The following is a 20,278-nucleotide window of genomic DNA, read 5'->3' on the forward strand; positions in this document are numbered from 1 at the left end:
GGTCAAAGGACTATATACTTAAAAGTAATGTGGGAACAAATTTCATTAAACGCTGCTGTCGATATGAAAAAAGTTTTCTATGAAAGTTTATCTAAACTGTATGTTCTAACATGAAATAGCTTTTCACGTACACACCACGGACACAGGGAGTTTATATTAAAAACTTATCACACATGTTTTATAGACGAAGCATATTATTGGATATAAAGTGATATTGACGTCGTAGACGACAGTGTGGCTTAGAATTTATTTTCGTAGATTTTCTCATGGCCTCATTCTCATTCTCTTATGGCCTAGACGTTGTTTTTGTTATACAGAAGTCTGAATTAATAGACGATATGAAAATATAGTGACTTCATAGAAAAATATATTTATTAATCTAAAATATAACAATATCACCAAGATTAAGTTAGACTTTTAAGGTTATATAAGTGAGATATATTATAACTGATCAATCACTTGGTATGGATTTAATATTCAGGTCTATTATGTAATAGCTATCTTGTTTGTTTATTGGGATTTGGTCGGACTCAAATATATGGTTTCGTAAATTATTGAAAATAAAACATTTGTTTAATTATAAATAAAAATTGATTTGTCGTCAAGTGTTATCACCAACTATCTGAATTTTCTTTACAGAATAATTTTCGAAAACTATTTGTTAGCCTAATCATAGATACCAACACAGGTCCTTGTGATAAGCACCCGTAAATGACTAGGGAACTACTAGAGAAATCAAATCAAATGATTCAAATAAAGTATATTGTATATTAATAAGTATCCATATATCTTATTGGTTGACTTTGTATAAGTTCGTCTGGGTAGGTACCATCCACTAATCAAATATTCTACCATCAAGCGGCAATACTTATTGTTATTATTGTTGTAATCCGGTTTGAAGAATTGAATCATGAGTCAGTGTAACTAAGGCACAATGGACACAAAATCTTGCCAAACTCAATGCAAAATCTTGGATCCAAAGGTTGGTAGCCAACCAACAGTCAGTGTAACTAAGGCATAAAGGACACAAAATCTTGCCAAATCCAATGCTTGTTGATTTAAGGAATACGCCAGGTGGTCCATTTGCCCGTCCACCTACTTATACTAAAATTATTGTTCTCAGGTATCAGCGGTAGTTGACGATGTATATTCAGAACACTCTCACGTTGCTGGTTCTTTCACCATGTTGGCCAGTTCCAGAGCCCACGTTGGCGGTTCATTGAACGCACGAGCGTTGCCAGGTGCTAGAGTTCATACCAATTTTATTGGTTGTCTTAAAAAGGTAAGAACTTTATTATTTAATTTTACTATTTTTACCATATATCGTTTATGGTTACGTACGTAGTTTAATTGGTACTGATATAGTTACAGCAATGAAAACTTTACGTGGATAATTATAGGTGGTGGTAGATTTTTGACTATCAATAAGCAAGTGTAAACACTTCTATATTGAGTAAAGATTTTGACTTTGACTTTATGTAAAGTGGCATTTGTGACATTTCCGAGAACTAAAAAAATAATTCGAAGAAATAGTAATAAATGAGCGAACGCAATAATCCGCGTTTTACTCCTAAGCTGTCTATCACAAGATTTCCTTATTGATCTTCATATTAAATAACAACACAAAGGGAATCTTTGCCTCATTTTTGCAATGTATCCCTCATAACATTTTTATGCTTTTTTACGTAATTGAATACGCAAACTAATCGCGATGCAACCCAACTAAACTGTTAAATCAGTTAGGGGCGAGACGTAGTATCGAATGTACCTGATACTATTCCCCGAAATACAAGACACCGGGGTGTGAGGTTTGTTCGCGGCATATTTATCGGTAACGCCCTAACGGGCAACGTTAAAGTCCTCTTAAGTAAGAAAATAATTATTGTCATATCTAATTTCACTAGCTTGATAAGTAAAATATTGTACAAATTGTACTTTAATGAATATGTATTGAATTATAAAAAAAATTCATGTGCTTAATTTGTGTTTATAATTCATCTCGTGCTCGGCGGTGAAGGAAAACATCGTGAGGAAACCTGGCCACATGTGTATTCCACCAACCCACATTGGAGCAGCGCCGTGGAATATGTTCCAAACCTTCTCCTCAAAGGGATAGGAGGCCTTAGCTCAGCAGTGGGAAATTTACAGGCTGCTAATGAAAATATAGACTTTATAACTTATAACTTGACAGAAAGACGCAATCTATTTTTGTTTGATTTTATAGAGTGACATATGGGAAAAGCTAAAGTAACATTTAATGCTCAATTTCATAAATATTTAATAACATAAACTGTCGTACTATAAATATAAAAAAAAGTATTTCGACCAGACTTACCAACTCCTTTGAGCAATGCTCGTAATTATGTATTTGGCCTATTACGCGACCTTGAAAGTTATATTTACAGAATATTACATATATTAATTGAAATATACAAAACATTTATTTCTAACAAAACTAGATATTAAAAAAAAATATCGTAGTGGCAATTGACGATAAATTTTACAAATTCATTTCGTTCCCAGGTGGAGTTTTCAGCAGACACACTTCGTTTGAACTTGATCGACTTAGCACGAACTGGTAGCAAGTTGATTACAGTTACTGGGAGACTTGAATACGCTTGTACCGCCACTGATTCCGCTGATCCTGTGACGTTTACTACTAGAGATGCACATTTAGTAAGTTTTATCGTAAACTGTATTTAAACATAATTTTAATGTGACACATACAAAAGATCACTCACACGCACACATACCAATTAATAATTATCACTCACACATATACAAAGCTGAAATTGGAATTTCCAAGAATCGTTCCGACTATAAGTTGCTTGAAATTTTAGAATGTTTAAAACAGTGGAATAATACAGTAGTTATTACAATAGGCTACGTAGGATATAAATGGGTTTGTAGAGGTTCTGTAGATTAGGTTTAAATGATATCATATAAATAAAACTCGCCCCAGGCAGTAAATTGGTTTAGTAAATCAATACTGGCTCATTCTCAACTAATTGGTCTAATTTGTACGTCTGGAATAGTAAATTGGGTGAAATTAAATAACAAGACGGACCCGAAGTTACTACATAAGTAGAAACAGAAATTGAAATTCTGATTGTATCTGTATTAATAGTAGATTTTAATATTTAGTATTTATATTTATATGTAAAATTACTTTCGTAGTCGAATACTAAAATTTTTAACATAAAAGTTTTAAAACAATATCGTATAACACTTATCGAAAGATTTATATGTACCAAAGGATGAAGTGTCCCCGAGAGCGGTAGTCAAACGCTTAACTCAAATCCAATACCCGTACCGATCTAATCAGATCGAGACCACTCCGAGCACTCGACCAAATTCGAGAGTCCGCCGTTTAAAGTACTTTCCACTTTAGTAACGCTTTCCGTAATGGGTCGGGTTATAGAGGACGATTTTTCACGCAGACCATTGTTTTTAATTGGTGCTTATCCCTCACGATGGACGCCATTGTCAAGTAATGAAGTGTGTGAAAGTTATTGTTGTTCGTATACGTGAAGTTTGAATAGCACCGCTTCGAATGCTATTCAAAGCGAAATGAGTCTATGATTGCAACTATTACAAACTTTTAGCCTCGAAGTTGGACCTTCAGAAAATTTGCTTCCTGAATATGAACTGAGACAACAATAGGAATATAACAAAGAGAATATATTACGGGAACAAAATGCTACCTAAGGCTTTTTGTACTAAATTATTAAAAGCATTCAATGATGTACATTACTTAGGTATTTACATATTAGATATTGCAATGAACGTTTGTGAATCTGATTGCGTCCATAAATTAACAAACATATCACACGTATCAATACAAGCCAACTGACCGAAAATATTTTTTTATAAATTTTTTTTGGAAACAAAATTTTCGTAATACGAATAATTATGAAGCTCATTTAAAATCATATGAATATATATTTTTTCTAATACTTAACGTCAAATCCTGAATCTGATGTAATTTTTTCTTGTATTAAATATAACTATTATAATTTAGTACATTAAATAAATAATGCTGTAGATTTTTGGAAAAACTTTATCGTCATTTACATTCAATAAATTTCGTCATTCAACTTGGTTACCCACAGATTATCTTCTCGAAAAGGTTTTGAAGGAAAAATAAATAAACGCAACTTACAATCCAATGAAACTTTAACAACTTGTTAGTAACAAATATGTATCGTGTATGTGAATATATTCGACATTATTTTATTTTACTAGTTTACTCTTTTGAAAGCACATTATTTTTGGTGTTTAAACAAATACTAGCAATGAAGTAAGTATTTATATTCTTTACCAATAAACGTGCTGATCTTGTGTAAGAAGTAGGCACACAAAGACTTGAAGTCAATTGAACTCAAAATATATTTTATTTTAATACGTTCTGACAAGCGCCTTTCAACCGTCACTTTAAAAGATAAAATAAAATTTAAGATGAGAATCGCTTCGGAAAATAGATTCTACTGAGAAGAAACTAAATAACTATCCGCCATATAAAGCCCGTTACATAAGTCAATTAACTTTTCATAGAAGGGAACAAACACTCTTAGAACTCCATACATTAATGACACATACACGCAAACAAATAAAGTATCTCATGAGAAGGAATTATTTTTTTATTTGAAAAATAAAAATATTATCGTCAAAAACTAATTCCAACATGTACATATTATAAATGACATTGTAGAAGAGCGGGATCTTCTAGGACAGTATTATAAATAATTAAAACAAAATGTCACCAACAAATGTCATAAATTCTCGACGAAAAGTCTTTAATACATTCTTATGTCATTCGCTTCAATCACTTGAAGCGATAACCTTATCATGGTAGACGATGATGTATATATAAAAAATAGGCGAGATTTTGGAATTTCTGTACTCGCGTTCCTTAAACGTTGTAAGTGAGTGATTATACAAGTACATTCACTTTTATTATAAACATAAAACATCACCTATAGATATAAACATACCTACAAACACATCGAGATTCATGTTATTCTATAATTTACTAAAAAATAAATTTCCAATTAAAATCTTGTATAAAGGTCACTGAAACATTGTAAGGCCATTTCAGTTTAAGGGGTTTGAATGAATAATTAATTTCATTCATATTTCTGGCTGCTCAATTTAGTTTTCACCCACGCACACTTTGACCTTTAGCGGAGTCTTCAAGTGTTTGTGATGTTAGTACATTATTGTAATTACTGGGAATATGGGCAGGTGGGGTTGATGGAAATAACTGATTTAATGTTCCGATAACGCCGTTACCCAAATGGCTCAAGAAAAGGGTTGGCGTAAAAATATTAAGTGATCCTACGTTCTCACTGTTATCGGATAATGGAACTTTACGTGACGCATTCGGGAACTTAAGTTGACGTTATGTGAATTAGGGTTTAAAATTTTTTCTTATAATATTAACTTTACATGTAAGTCTTACGTCTAAAATTCTGTATTGGTTGTTAAATCATTACTCTTTTCTGAATTTTTCAGTATTTTATTAAAAAATTGCTTCAGCCCTGGACGAAGGACTGGTCATTTAAAAACCGAGGCCAAGAAGGGTCGATTGTAATTTATAGCATTTAAAGTAACGGTATAATATAATTGAGTTTAATTGTTCAAATAATCGTCATATCAGATGGTCTTGGGAATTGTATCACACTCCTAATGATATATACCGTAGTGACCTGTCCCGACTTCGTTCAGTTTAAATAAGAATTTAATTTATAGACACACGTACAAACATAAACATTATATATATATGACGTAGATATTTCATTACTGTCATAATATAAGACTCGTATTACTTCAGATATTACCGAAATGGGAAGCGGTGAAGACTGGAACGATTTCGTTCAAGTTCCGAACAAATGAACCAAATGGACTAATTCTCTTCAACATGGGCGCGAAGCCACCAAGGGTAGGTTGCACGGTAAGGGGTGAAGCTTTTGGGGTTGGACCGTCACCACAAGAGACCATTAAAGAAATCATTCCCATCAAAATCATTGTCATTACAAATATCACCGTTGTCAAAAAAATCATCATCAAAATTATCAGCTGAAGTTTCGTCGTCAATTTCATTACCATTAAAATGTTTTATACGAGATTGCAAAATATGATTGGAATCTTTTATTTCTTTTGAAATATTTAATACGCTTTATCCGATATCAATATTTTGTGTAACGAACTCATCAAACATCCTCAAAAGTCTGTATTCAGAATTGTAAGAGTTATTATCCCAATCGTTTTATTAAATAAGGTTAATATTTTGCGATAAATTTTATTCGAATATTTTTTTTTTGGATAAATTATTAGTTTTGAATAAGAAACCATTCAAAACTAGTAGTAGCTAGTAAATTGCGTACAAATTTGCAATCTCCTATAAATTTTACTTAGTGGATGAGTATAAGAATTAATTTTGTAACGAAAACTGAATCGGCAGCTACGTTTAAACATATTTATTAAATGAAGCTCGATATCTTTGAATTAAATTAACGTCGTATTGACTTGTAATTTCTCATTTGTTTCATCCACTGAGAATATTGCATGGTAGGTCAAGGTAACGTGAAGTTGAAAAAAATATATCGGAAACACAGACGTAGGGGAATTTGTGTATGGTACCTTATAAAGTTTCACCCACTTGGAAATGTTGAAGTGTGTTGTGTTTTTTTGTGATTGATGTGCACGTAGAACCCCAAGCACAGTGGTACACAGAACATCCTGAGCACCTGATTCCCGACGGCTTCTCCAGTATATATATCGAGGTCGATAAATTTTAAGCTTTTCGAGAAAGGCTTTATTAATACCTACACAAATTCGCACCATAATCCCACATTTTTAGTTATCATGTTTATTTATTTTAGAATTATTTTTAATAGAATTATATTGTTTATGATTATTAATAACGTAGGTATTATAATGTTTTATATTGTTAATTGCACTTACCTTATTATTTCATTTTACTCAATGTAGCTATAGATTTTTTCTGCAAGAAAATAAAACACAATAAGATCAACACTAAGGTATATTTTTGTTAGAATATCGATCCTCATTTTCGTCGATGGTATTTTTTCCATTTCTACTTTAGTATTACCTAATGTATATGTCTGATATTTCTACAAATCGTTATCAAAATTTTGCTTGTTTTATTAGACAGTAAGCTTACTACGATTTGCATTTCTAGTTTAGCGAATATTGGTATTCAGATTGTTTGCGAATAGTTTGCATGTATTAAGTTGGATGAATTGGATTTTTTTATTTTCCTTTTTTAGAGAGCCATTGTATACATTTTTATTTTGTTTAGAATAAATTGTTCTTTGTTTCAATGTTATGTTTCAGCCAATTAGTTCTGTGTATAGAAAATAAAATGATAATTTAAAAGTTAGTAGGCATAATACAATTACGAAAAATTAAATGACTTCTAAAATTAAAATGATAGCAACGATATTCAATAATGTCAATTATGATTTTATTAGTATGTAATTACATTGCGATTCAGTAAGAATTCACTTCGGATCTCACTCGTATTATGTTGACACCACACTTACGGTGATACGTCATTTTGATACGTGTATCGTATAAATTTAATAATTATAATAGTCAGTCTCGTATATAACATTCTGACATTTCACGAGAAAACACGAGGTTTTGCGGTGAGTTGCGAGTTTCTTCTTACAGAATAATCCTACTTTTAAATTCAGTTGTGAATCCGTAAATTGATAAGCTGAAATATGCATGTTATGAACCGCTTCTGAGTTAAGTATGCACAATTGTAATTCGTTTGATACTATGCAGGTAGAATGTATCAAGTAATTTGCATTTAGCATGTAGTTCTATTACAATTAGCCGTGATATGCATAACGATGATCAAACAGTATGGAATAATTTATGACTTGGTACTTCAGAATTGAATTCTGTATCCTTGTTTTGTAATAATGTGGTATTCAATAGTTAAGGACCCTGTTCAAAAGTACAATATTAGTAAAAATCCTAATATTGTACTATTGAGGATTATTATTTTGAAAAAGGAAAAAGAAACATTTAAATATATAACACAGTAGTTACATGTCTATTACATATAAAAAAATATTTTTTATATACAATAATAAAATGATTGTAAACGCTCCAATAGCCTTTTATCAAAGATGATATTGTTCTTCGTTAACACTCGTTAAGCATGCAAACAAGCAAAAATATAATAATAAATTATTTATTAGTCACTAGATTAAGACCCAAATAGAATTAAGTATATAAAAATCACCACATATATGTACATAAATAGCTCTTAAAATTTTTCTTAAGGATATTTTATTCTGATTTTATTTTATTTTGTGTCTCAATTGTACATTTGTAATGTTTAACTGTATTTATATAATCGTATTGTGTATTATGTCGAACAAGTTTAAATCACAATAATGATTTTCATCTGTTTCAGGCGGATCTCTTTGCTGTGGAAATCCTTAATGGGTATATTTACGTCCACGTGGATTTAGGGTCTGGAGGCGTTCGAGTTAGGGCTTCTCGACGACGGGTTGATGATTCGCATTGGCACGAATTCCTTCTCAGACGAACTGGTAGAGATGGGAGGGTTACTGTTGATGGAGCCAATGCTGAGTTCAAGACGCCTGGTAAGATATTTAAAATTAATGATAATATCTAATATGAACAATTTTGCGATATATATATGAAACGGAAGTAGATGTAATGTGCTGATTATAATCTGTGGTATTTGGCTACTGAGTTTTCTATACGTGTTTTAAACTCATCTTATGCGCGATAGTACAGAAAAATATTACGAGGACACCTAAATATATCTGTTATATAAAAGTTTTCTACATGTTTATTCGCTAATATTATTTTTAGCAAAGCTTTAGGACAATCTTTAAAACTTATTTGTTAAAGGTAAGGTGCGATAGTAGTGGGGCATTTATGATACTTTACTTTGAAATTTGTAACAATAAAACATGTATCTGTTTGTATAATAAAATTATTTTATTCATATTTTTTGGGTAAAGGTGAATCGAATCAACTGGAGCTCGATGGGCCTCTTTTTGTCGGCGGTCTTGGTTCAGAATACTCCGCGTCTAGGACACCAGCGGCTTTGTGGACAGCTGCTTTGAGACAGGGCTTTGTTGGATGTATTCGTGATTTGGTGCTAAATGGAAAACCGCAGGATCTGACCGCTTATGCAAGACAACAGGATTCTGGTGACTGGAAACGATTATAGCAATAATGTTTCATTATATTTAATTTGTTTTAAATTATAAAATGGTTGTTATATAACTATAAAATGTGCGTCTATTAGTAAATATTTTTCGAGATTTTTCATTTAACGTTTGAAACTAGGAACAGCTTAGTCCCCACTCAAGCTTATAAAGCTTAACTGTACTGTATGAACCGTGAGTTAAAATTCGATTGCATTTGTATGTCCATATTAATTTAAAATAGTAGGATAATATTTTTATTTTTTTATTTTTAGCTTCAGTCAGACCAGCGTGTCATGTATTGATGAAGCAATGCGTCAGTTCGCCTTGTCAGCATAGTGGGATTTGCTCTGAGGGTTGGAATCGACCAATATGTGACTGTTCTGCTACGAATTATGGTGGACCTACTTGTGGACGAGGTGAGAGAAACTTTGAGAATCAATTGATTCATTTATCCTGTACATAACCTGTAACATATATTTTGGGTCATGTACTATGTCATTTTAAATTTGTTTTAAATAAATAAAATAAATTTTAGCATTAGCATTTTTAGCATTAGCATTAGCACATGAAATTTCAGTGGTGCCTGCCTGGGTTTGAACCCGAAATCATCGGTTAAGATGCGCGCGTTCTAGCCATCTCGGATTTTAGCTAATATTTAATTATAAGCAAAATATAAACAAATTTCAGAATCACCGACAATATTCCTCAATGGCAGTCAACACCTCACAGCTGCGCTTGGACCTGAGCACGTCACGCAAACCGAAGAACTACTTTTGCGATTCCGGACTACTAAAGCAGGACTATTGCTCAGAACTGCATCTGAACATTCAGCTGACAGGATCGAATTAGCCGTGGCTGCGGGAAGGGTTAGAGCCAGTGTAAGATTGGGAGATAGAGAAAAGGTAAAAAGCTTAATATAATATATACGAGGGACAATTCTACTAACATATAACGGTTATAATATTATTATTATTTTTTCGATCCAACTTAAGCGGAACTGCATCTGGATAGCTGTTTTAGTAGAATACGGCTGAACGATAACGTTTCGATTCGATTGCGATAAAGTGATAATCTGTTAGTAGAATTAGCTCCCAGTATTTTAAATTACTAGGAGTAATGTCCATTACCAGAACATATTTGAAATGTTATGACCAAACATAATGAAGAGTTTTAGATGAAAATATTGTAATCCGTCTTATATTAACTATATAAAAATATTTTAACTTATAATGTTACAGAATCTTCTAGCTGGCACAAATGTAGCAGACGACAAGTGGCATACGGTTCGCTTTTCGCGTCGGGCGTCAAACCTTAAGCTGCAGGTAGACGGAGGGCAGCCAGTACGCGGTACGTTATGTACGTATGCACGGGACAGCACCCGCACCATTTTATTTTGACCCTAATGTAGTGGAACATAAGGTTGGTTTTGGTTTTGCTCTGTTGAAACGAGAAAATAACTTCGCATCGTGGTAATCCTTAAGATACTAAATTAAATGTCAATAGAATAAAAAACAATAAATGACAAAATAATAAAAGTTCTCAAACATCTCTTTTGTTTTAAATAACAATGCTTTATGTTATTGGATAATATAATATTATTATTGACAAATATTATAACATACAAAGCGAAATCAATAGTAGAGTTAAGTTTAAGAACCGTAACATTTTAATAGAAACAGTTTAATAATTGCACTAAAAATATATATTGTATTTAGACTAAACAATTCAATAAAAAAATGTGCAATTATGAATCTTCATATGAATGAAATACAGTTAAGTTTCCAATGACGCTAAAGACTATAGACGGCGTCCCTTGATGTTAGATGTCCTATTAGCTGTAGATAGAAGCTTATATTGAGTTGGTTTTAGCTGGCACTTGGTACCTTCACTTTTCTGTTCTTCTAATGCTTTTATTTCTTCTCTGTTATTTGATTTTTCTTTTCTTTCTCCTGTAGCCCCTTTACATTACTTTCAGCAATTGAAAAAATTAAACTAAATGTTTTGGTTACCTTTCTGGTTAGTCAGTTGAAATTAAAGTTTGTTAATGGATTTGTTTTTACAATAAACCAATAAGCAGCAGTGAAAGTAAATGATCTCGAAATGGTAACCAAGAACATATAGTTAAAAATAAAATTAGATTTAAAAACTATCTTGAAATAAATTTGTCTTTTTCTTACATGTACGAAGGAGACGAATTTCATCCGAACTTTACTTCAACTATTAGTTATAATAACAATTATTGTAGTGTCTTTCTGGTTAGTTAAAAACGGTTTCAAGTATAAAATAGATTAGTTAAAGCTAGTATCTGTTAAATTGTAAAATCGCTACAAGTTATAATTTCTATCACCACACTTTCGATTGAAGTAATTTAGATTTAAAAATAATCTTTTCTGTGGAGCTTTGCTATTTTCATGCAAATATTTTTGTGCTGATAGACTCTGAGTGTAAATATGTTTTGATGCTGCTAATCGTGACTCTGTAAGGCGTTTACTTTGCTAGTTTCTATTGAGTTTAACGTCAATGTTGTGACTAAATGTAAAACAAGTATCGATATTATTAATTCTATCATTGACTTTGATTTGTTTTACAGCTGAAACAATTCTAGGTAAAGCGTCTACTTTAGAAATTTCGACGCTACATTTAGGAGGACTTTATCATCCAGAGGAAGAAATACAAATGACGTCCACGTTACCTAATTTCGTTGGTTACCTCCAGAAATTCATTTTTAATGGTATAAAATATATAGATATGGCTAAAACGCTCGGTATTGGAAGCAATGATGAAAACAACAACATATACGATACGTCTAATATAATATTTACGGGTAAATTCGTGAAACCGGATTCTCTTAATGTTTACAAGGCTGTAACATTTAAATCGAAACATACATACGTTGGATTGCCGTTACTGAAGGCATATGGGAATACGTATTTAGATTTTTATTTCCGAACGACTGAGATGGATGGGCTTTTATTCTACAATGGAGGAAAGAAACAAGATTTTATAGCTGTGGAATTGGTCAATGGCCATATACACTGCGTGTTCAATCTCGGAGATGGAGTGGTGACAATGAAAGATAAATTAAAGAGTTTTCTAAACGATAATAGATGGCACACTGTCTCGATAAGGAGACCGACTCCGAAAATACATACAATGCAAGTCGATGAAGATTTGGAAATGCATACGACAAGTAAGATTCAAATACCACAGAAACAAAAATTTTAAGAAAACAATTTTGTTACATTTAATTTAATTTTAGGTTCCAATCTAATGCTGGAGTTGGACAGCGTTCTATATGTGGGTGGGGTGCCAAAGGAGATGTACACAGCGTTGCCAGTAGGTGTATTGTCAAGGCAAGGGTTTGAAGGATGCATGTCAAGCTTAGACCTTCCCGGCGAGTCACCGTCTCTGATAGAAGACGCAGTCGTACCTAGTTCCTCATTAGTTTCAGGATGTGAAGGTATATAAAAATAATAGTTTTTTTTTAACTCGTAATATTAGGATGAAATATTGAAATGGTAATTTTGACGGTCAGGTCCCACCAAGTGCACGCATAACGCATGCGCTAACAAGGGTGTGTGCGTGCAACAATGGAACACTTATGTTTGTGACTGTGATCTCACTTCTTTCACGGGGCCCACGTGTTACGACGGTAAGGATATTTCGTTTTAATAATTATTTTTATATTAATTTATTGTTTCCATGTACATTATTACAGTTATAAATTTTAATAATAATTAATATGTGGTATATATCGAACTAATACTAAACTAATAGTAAAACCTAAGATTTACCGACATGAGTTGGTAAATGTGAGTATTTATTATAAAGGGACGACTTTTTCGGACTTTCACCATTCCAACCTAACCTAACCTAACATGTAAATCCTAAGATTTACCAAGTGATGGATGGTAAAGTTTTATAGACATTTACCATTCATAATCGGTAAATCTTAGGTTTTACTGGAAAATCTTAAGATTTACCGTAGTTCGAGCCTTTACAGTAACATATATATTTATTATATATTAATTATATTTTATGTCTAGTTGTTCATTAATTATGTTACGTGTAAACATGTATCTCTTACATATTTAGATGACATTCTATTGCGTTCGAATGTGTCTAACAAATATCTGTGCCATTGAGTAGGCACAATAGGCGTATATTATATATCTATGTATATCTTCAAGTCTTCCTCAAAGTCAAAGATTGTCTTCTATAATTCGATTAAATATGTAATATATACATGTGTTATATCTTTCAGAATCAATTGCTTATGAGTTCGGTCCTGGGCGAGGCATCATAACCTACACGTTTCCGCCCAGCGCAGTCGCAGATACCGAAACCGACAAAGTAGCGGTCGGCTTTGTTACCAGCAAGTCTGACGCCGTACTGTTGAGGATCGAGTCTTCTAATACACAGGATTATATGCAGATGGAAATTGTAAGTTCGCCTATCATCTCTTTCAATGCTTCAAGGATTGCCAATTATGTACTGCATTCTTATCACTGGTAGAGGCGGCACAAATGACGACTATCAAATTCTGAATTACAACTTAAAATGTAATCTATGATGCTGTCGGGCAATAAAAATAAAAGCTAAAAAAAAATAATCAAAGATACACTAAAGGAACAGACAATGTGAATGTGGAACTACAAATATAACATATAAAAAATATCTTTTCATTTATAAATCAAGGATTTTTTTTTCTCTGTTTACTGAAATTAATAATTAATTTTAGAGGTTGTTTATAGTTTTTGAAATTGCTTAGTTTAAAGGCTCTGATCTAGTTAGTTGTGTATTGTAGTTTTAGTGTACTTTTATGTGGAGAGCAAAATCACTCACAACTGTTTTGCTATTTTATTTGTTCAGGAGCTACTTTGTGTGTTAGTTTTATTAAGAAATCAGCAGTCCTTCTTATATAAATGTTGTGTTTTCTTTTCAAGTTATGTTCGATTGATTCATTATTATACATTATTAACAAAAATAACTTACTTTTCGTAACACTTAGGTTCGTTGATTGTTGTCACACCATGTTTATTTATTTTATAATATCATATCAAATATTTTTATTATTATGAAATTTAAAAAATATCACCAGATCCGAGGTAATCTCTTCATGGTTTACAACGTGGGTGATGGAGATCACCCGTTGGGTGACGAAGCGGCAAGGGTAGACGACGGTGCGTACCACGTAGCTCGGTTCACGAGGAACGGTAGCCGAGCGGCGTTGCAGTTGGACAACTATGCTGTTAATATACGACATCCACAGGGTAAGTTTGTTTTGAAAGTCGTAAAATCTTAGTACATTTTGAAACTAAAGCGTTAAACAGAAAACTATACATAAAATTAAACTAACATAGTATGATGACAAAGTTCAAAATAGTGTACATTGTGACGCAATATGTCATACTCAATAGGTAAAGCAGATTATCGCGCATACTGAGCACACCAAAATAGACCTTAAGGTGACGAACCTTTTCTTACCCCGACTGTACATGGGTAACATTATTTTGAATTTAAATATAAATGAAATACAAGACTCAGATTCCTAACCTTTCTTGGCAACGCTTCTGTAAGTGGATCGGTCTCGCTCGAATGGATTTTCGAGGAGCTGAGTACGGATGTAATGATACAAGCGCTTAACGTTTAATTTTTAACTAAGTAATCCTTCCGACCCTATCGACTGCGACGAAGCGATTCAATCGTACAAAGAGTGGGTGTGCCGGGCTCGCAGGCGGGCAGCAGTCGAGCATCTTCAACGGCATGTCGCGCGTGACGGTGGGCGGCGGCGGCGGCGGCGGGCGCTCGTTCAGCGGCGTGGCGGCCGGCCTCGTGCTCAACGGCGCGCGCCTGCTGGACCTCGCGGCCGCCGCCGACCCCGCCGCCGCGCTGCGCGGGGACGTGCGCCGCGCCGCCGCGCCGCTCGACCGCGACATCAACCGCATGCAGCAGGTCGGTTGCCACGCTCCTTCCTCTTTCTGTGCCCTCGGTCGCTGGACTCGCCGATGGACCCGACTACCCGTGGACCATCACCCTTCAAACCGGAGCGCCATATTACTGAATATGCCGCTCGACGGTAGAATATATCGGCCTCGCACTAGGTCCTACCAATAGAAACACCACCGAGCAAACTCAAGTGCCGGAAATTATCTATTCTTCACATGGATTACCTCACCTACAAATTTCAAATATCTTATAATTTAAGTCACTTTTTTCATAAGAAGATTTTTGTATAATTCTTTCATTAAAGTTTTGTACACTGAATACAAATTTACGATTAAATAGTTATTATTTATATTCCCTATTCCAATCGAACGGAATATATCTATATATAATTTTAATTAACAATTATCACAACTGTCAAAAATAGAAGATCGAAATGATAGTGCAATAAATTTAACATTTATTTTATTTTTCGTTAAAGACTCCACCGTCGGGCTATGGTGGACCTGGAGTACTAGATGAGCTCGTGTACTCCGGAGCCGGTTCAGGCTGCCGTGATGATGATGAGGACGCCTGTGTGCTACCCGACGCGGGATCTGGTGATGATCTAATCACCCCAGTTTACGTTCCATCTACGAGACGACCACCTTCTAAGTTGCATAAGGTAAACTTATTATTACAATACAACTATTTTATTAGTATTCAGAACTTAATTGAAATATTATTTACAAAATATTTAACCAATTATAAATTTTTGTACAAAAGCTTTTAAGCTGAAAATGGAAAGGGACGAAAGGTTATCCCGTTATGATGCTCCACTATAGACTGGCGGGAAATTAAAAAAACTATTCGAAGTTGAAACCACGTGAATATAATATTTACATTATTCATTATTAAAATGCATTAAATTAACTCCATGTGTTTATCTCAGGGTGATATCAGTGGTAAGCTTATGAAACCATGCGACGATGAAGACTGTATTGAAGGCTCTGGTTCCAGCGGAGAGGAAATCACTGAACCAGAACATCCTATGACCACGTAATTAACTTTAAATACGAATAAATTCCTAGCAAATTCCATCGACACATGTCGATCGAGTTTAACAGCTATTCATTTCAAAAGTAATTATTTTGGTATTTGTATTAAGATGTCTTGTATTCTAAAGATAAAATGCTAAAAAAAATACACCATTTAATTAATTTAGTTACTCTTACGCAAAATAATAAGTTCAATGGGAATTCCCACAATTCCCTTGAGGATATTTTATAATCAGTCCACACACATTGATAGATTGTTAATTTCTCATTGCTGGGCTAAGGCCTCATCTCCCTCTGATGAGAAGGTTTTTGGAGCATATTCCATCACGTTGCTCCAATGGGGGTTTGTTGGATACACATGTGGCTGAAAATCGTTAAAATTAGACACATGCAGTTTCCTCATGGTGTTTTCCTTTACCGCCGGGCACGAGTTGAATTTTAAACATGAAAATTCTATCGTTGCCTGGGTTTGAACCCGCAATCATCGGTTAAGATCAGTGCAAAGAATCATTATTGACCTGTTCCGACAGCTCGATACCTCAATCTAATAGTTTTATTTAATTTTCTATTCTCTACAGTTCTGGTGCAAGCAGTACCCATGCAATGACGTCACCTACCGCTCCGATATCAACGGAGCACGTTGATAAATCCCTTTCAGGGTCCACTGCTAGTGGCACAGACACCACTGGTACCACCAAGAGCGACCAATCAACACTACCTGATCATGATAACATGCATGCTGGTACTTTGGATACAGCGACCACACCTGAAAAAGGAACTACACCAACAGACGGTGAGAACTTAGTTTTAAGTCGTTTATTAAAATTTTAATCTGTTTATCTATATATATAATAAAATTAGAGTGTCTGCTTGTAATATTAAAATAACCCATTTTTACTAAATGCATATGTATGTATACACGGTACATATACCAAAATAACATTTTTTACAATTTTTGTCTGTCTTTCTGTCTGTTTGTTCCGGTTAATCTCTGGAACGGCTGAACCGATTTCGATGGGATTTTCACTGACAGATAGCGGATGTAATAAGGAGTAACGTTTATTTTAGAATTATATATAGAATAAAAATAAAATCACGCTACAATATCCAAATAACTTAAATTCAAAACACGCGCACGAAGTCGCGGGCACAGCTAGTTATAAGTATAACTCTTAATTAATTTTATAAAAAAATAATTGCAGACCGTTCCCACTCCGGTCACTTCACCCCCACAATGACGGGCAAGCATACAGAATCTACTCGCACTACGGAAGATGATCATCGCATACCAGACTACGAAGATCACAAGAACGAAATAGAGACGAGGTCCCCAACATATGAAATCGAAGAACAGGATCGAGGACCGAGGATACACCCAGATTACAATGGATATGAACACGAGATCACCACTAAGTGGTATCATCCGAAGACCACTGACAGTAGGGTTGTGCCACCCGAGTCTGAATTCTTTGCAACCGTTGTTGGTGAGTAGAGCATAATTAATATCTGAACAAGAGATCATTACAAGACGTATACCATGTACAAAGCAGGCACAAGGGACGTAGCACCTCAGTTCCCAAGGTCGGCGGAGCAAATAAAATCAAAATATACTTTATTCGAGTTGGCTTTTGAATCGTCATTTAACAAACTATTTAAAGTAAAGCTACCACCGGTTCGGAATGTGTAGAAGGACTGGCAAGAAACTCAGTAGTTAACTCTTTTTCAACGTCTAAAAATACAGTAACGTTAGTTAAATACAATTATATATGTATGTTATATATCCTGCCTGGAAGTCAACAAGCATTAACTCCACGCTTTTTTATCATCTATATAATATTGTATCGAAAAAATGCCTTCTTTACTAATGTATTTGAATAAACACTTGAATCTATGAAACGGTAAAGTAAAAAGTGCATTTGCTATGTAAGGTGTGGTTAAAATTTCTTACGGTCCAGTATCTCTGATCAACGGTGGTCCTTTACCATCAGGTGGTAGATATTATAATTAAGAGGAAAGTTTGACAGTTTTAAGAGAAATTTGAAATATTTTTACAGGTATAGTGGCTTCAGTGCTGATAGCAATAATACTGATCGTCATCATCGTGCTCAAGTTGGTGTTCCGCCTGGACCCCTCCTACAAGGTGACTGAGGATAAGAACTATCAACAAAGTGCTAGTGCGGCATTGCTAGGAAACCAGGTCAGTAACTGACCAGAGCGCCACATCCAACTTTTTCCATCTGAATATCTATGAATAAGTCTACGATAAGGATTTGGCTTCGTCACAACAGCCATCTTTACTTCTATACTTTGTCTGTCTGTCTGTTGCTCTTTCACGACCAAACCTCTGAACCGAACTTGATAAGATTTGGTATGAAGCAAGTTTAAACCTCGAGGAATTTCGTGTTATTTAAGATGAAAGCTGTTTTGTGGAGTCCACTCTTAAACGCTGTAATATTCCGCAGGCTCACTCGAGCTACCAAAGCGCTTCGAGCGCTGCGGGCGCCGGCGGCCCGTCCCGCTCGCTGCAGCCTCTAGCGCTGCAGCGCAACGGCAGCGCCCCGCTCGCCCCGCCGCAGCCCGTGAAGCGGGACGGCATCAAGGAGTGGTACGTGTAGGTGTGTACTGTTAGGTGGCTTGTGGTCGCAGCTCGCTGGAGAGTCGGTGATGTTTACGTTGATGTTCGAATTTTTAGTTTAAAATACGTTTGACGCAACACATATATACCAGAAGTACACACGACAAAATATCGATTCAAGATGTTGTATAATAAATGTATTTAAGTGTTAGCTGAGTGTTATGTGTCAATGGCGCACTTCATTCGTGAATATGTAAATGAAGTTTGTTACTACAAGCAATACCGTACGTGTACCAATCCGACACGAATATTACAATTGTCAATATAATTTTTATGTCAATGAAAGCATATTATTGTACGTTACATTGTACAGCTGCCTCAGTCTATGGAATTGTATCTTTGCTGGACTGGGTTTTCATTGTATTCATTATTTACTAGATGTTTATTAAATACAATAAGTGTGTCGTGAAGATCTTGATTGTTTTGTTTGATTTCGACAAAACATTAAATTAACTGTATAAAATAATAATATCAGTAACTAAACATATACAATATGCCTATTTGTGTTCAAAAAAATGATCAGAAAGCTATATCGGTGATAATTATACAGTTACTTTAATACCGCTTCAACAACACTTACGTTAAAGTTTAATTTAAATGTTTTGTAACTACATATTTGTACGCATTCGTTTATAACCATCTTCAAGATTTAGATCCATCAAGGTGCTAAGTACATTTTGTATGTACTGACCCTGATTTAAATATATACAAAACCAGCGACGAATTTATGAACTCTCCCTACAAGTCACCTAAAACGGAACATATCAGCCGTAGATCGATTTATATACGAGAAGTAGTGATTCGAATATCAACCCGTAGACGCTTCATTCCTTAATTAGCTGAATGGATAAAATTAATAATCGATATAAAAAAATCTGAAATCGATATTAATGGTTGGTATGAATCGATTAGTAATGGTTAAGTTGCATAAGATAGAAACGAAATATCGACTGATACGCAAGTGTTAATGTAAATATTAATTAACGTAACATTGTAGTCACTTGTGCGATCGGGTGTGAGTTATTGAAACATTGCGCAAACCTGCAACAAGAAATGGAAGTATCTAAATTAATCTCTCAAGAAATAATCAACAAAAAAAAATGAAGAAATAAACCAAAAATCAAAATTTATGTTTTTATTTTCACCCTCAATCATGATGGTATTATTTTAAATAGATTCTGTCGTGAATCCACTTTGATCTTGAGAGGTTATTGAAATGTCAATCGTTATTGCTTTGATGATATATTTTTAATTTTTATTCTAATTTAATTTTTAATCATCAGCTTTATTAAATCATACCATGCCCTTTCTGCCTTTAATAGTTTAACTTATGCTAAGACTTATAAATAGATTGGATGTAATAATTATTTCATCAGATGTTTCGATATTTTATAATTCCGTTTCTTATATTTTTAAGTTGAATGGATCCGAAA

The 20,278-nt window shown here is 34.1% G+C and overlaps 1 protein-coding gene across 2 annotated transcripts in view; it reads left to right on the forward strand.

The window, feature by feature from the left end:
* Window positions 1-19,977, forward strand: part of LOC125070889 (neurexin-1) — a 184,478-nt gene extending 164,501 nt beyond the window's left edge. Inside the window, exons 9-28 of one of the 2 annotated variants that reach the window (XM_047680893.1) lie at window positions 1,124-1,282; window positions 2,524-2,676; window positions 5,834-5,941; window positions 8,456-8,648; window positions 9,036-9,227; window positions 9,500-9,643; window positions 9,915-10,129; window positions 10,466-10,583; window positions 11,818-12,417; window positions 12,487-12,687; window positions 12,763-12,879; window positions 13,492-13,670; window positions 14,329-14,500; window positions 14,965-15,182; window positions 15,655-15,837; window positions 16,105-16,211; window positions 16,789-17,003; window positions 17,413-17,694; window positions 18,265-18,407; window positions 18,673-19,977. In XM_047680893.1, the coding sequence (XP_047536849.1) occupies window positions 1,124-1,282; window positions 2,524-2,676; window positions 5,834-5,941; window positions 8,456-8,648; window positions 9,036-9,227; window positions 9,500-9,643; window positions 9,915-10,129; window positions 10,466-10,583; window positions 11,818-12,417; window positions 12,487-12,687; window positions 12,763-12,879; window positions 13,492-13,670; window positions 14,329-14,500; window positions 14,965-15,182; window positions 15,655-15,837; window positions 16,105-16,211; window positions 16,789-17,003; window positions 17,413-17,694; window positions 18,265-18,407; window positions 18,673-18,825 (3,852 nt within the window). In that variant the 3' untranslated portion in view covers window positions 18,826-19,977. The remainder of the gene's footprint in view (window positions 1-1,123; window positions 1,283-2,523; window positions 2,677-5,833; window positions 5,942-8,455; window positions 8,649-9,035; window positions 9,228-9,499; window positions 9,644-9,914; window positions 10,130-10,465; window positions 10,584-11,817; window positions 12,418-12,486; window positions 12,688-12,762; window positions 12,880-13,491; window positions 13,671-14,328; window positions 14,501-14,964; window positions 15,183-15,654; window positions 15,838-16,104; window positions 16,212-16,788; window positions 17,004-17,412; window positions 17,695-18,264; window positions 18,408-18,672) is intronic. The other variant, XM_047680894.1, reaches the window with a different exon arrangement.
* Window positions 19,978-20,278: the final 301 nt, after the last annotated feature.

Source organism: Vanessa atalanta, chromosome 18 (assembly GCF_905147765.1).
Source record: "Vanessa atalanta chromosome 18, ilVanAtal1.2, whole genome shotgun sequence".
Taxonomy (NCBI): domain Eukaryota; kingdom Metazoa; phylum Arthropoda; class Insecta; order Lepidoptera; family Nymphalidae; genus Vanessa; species Vanessa atalanta.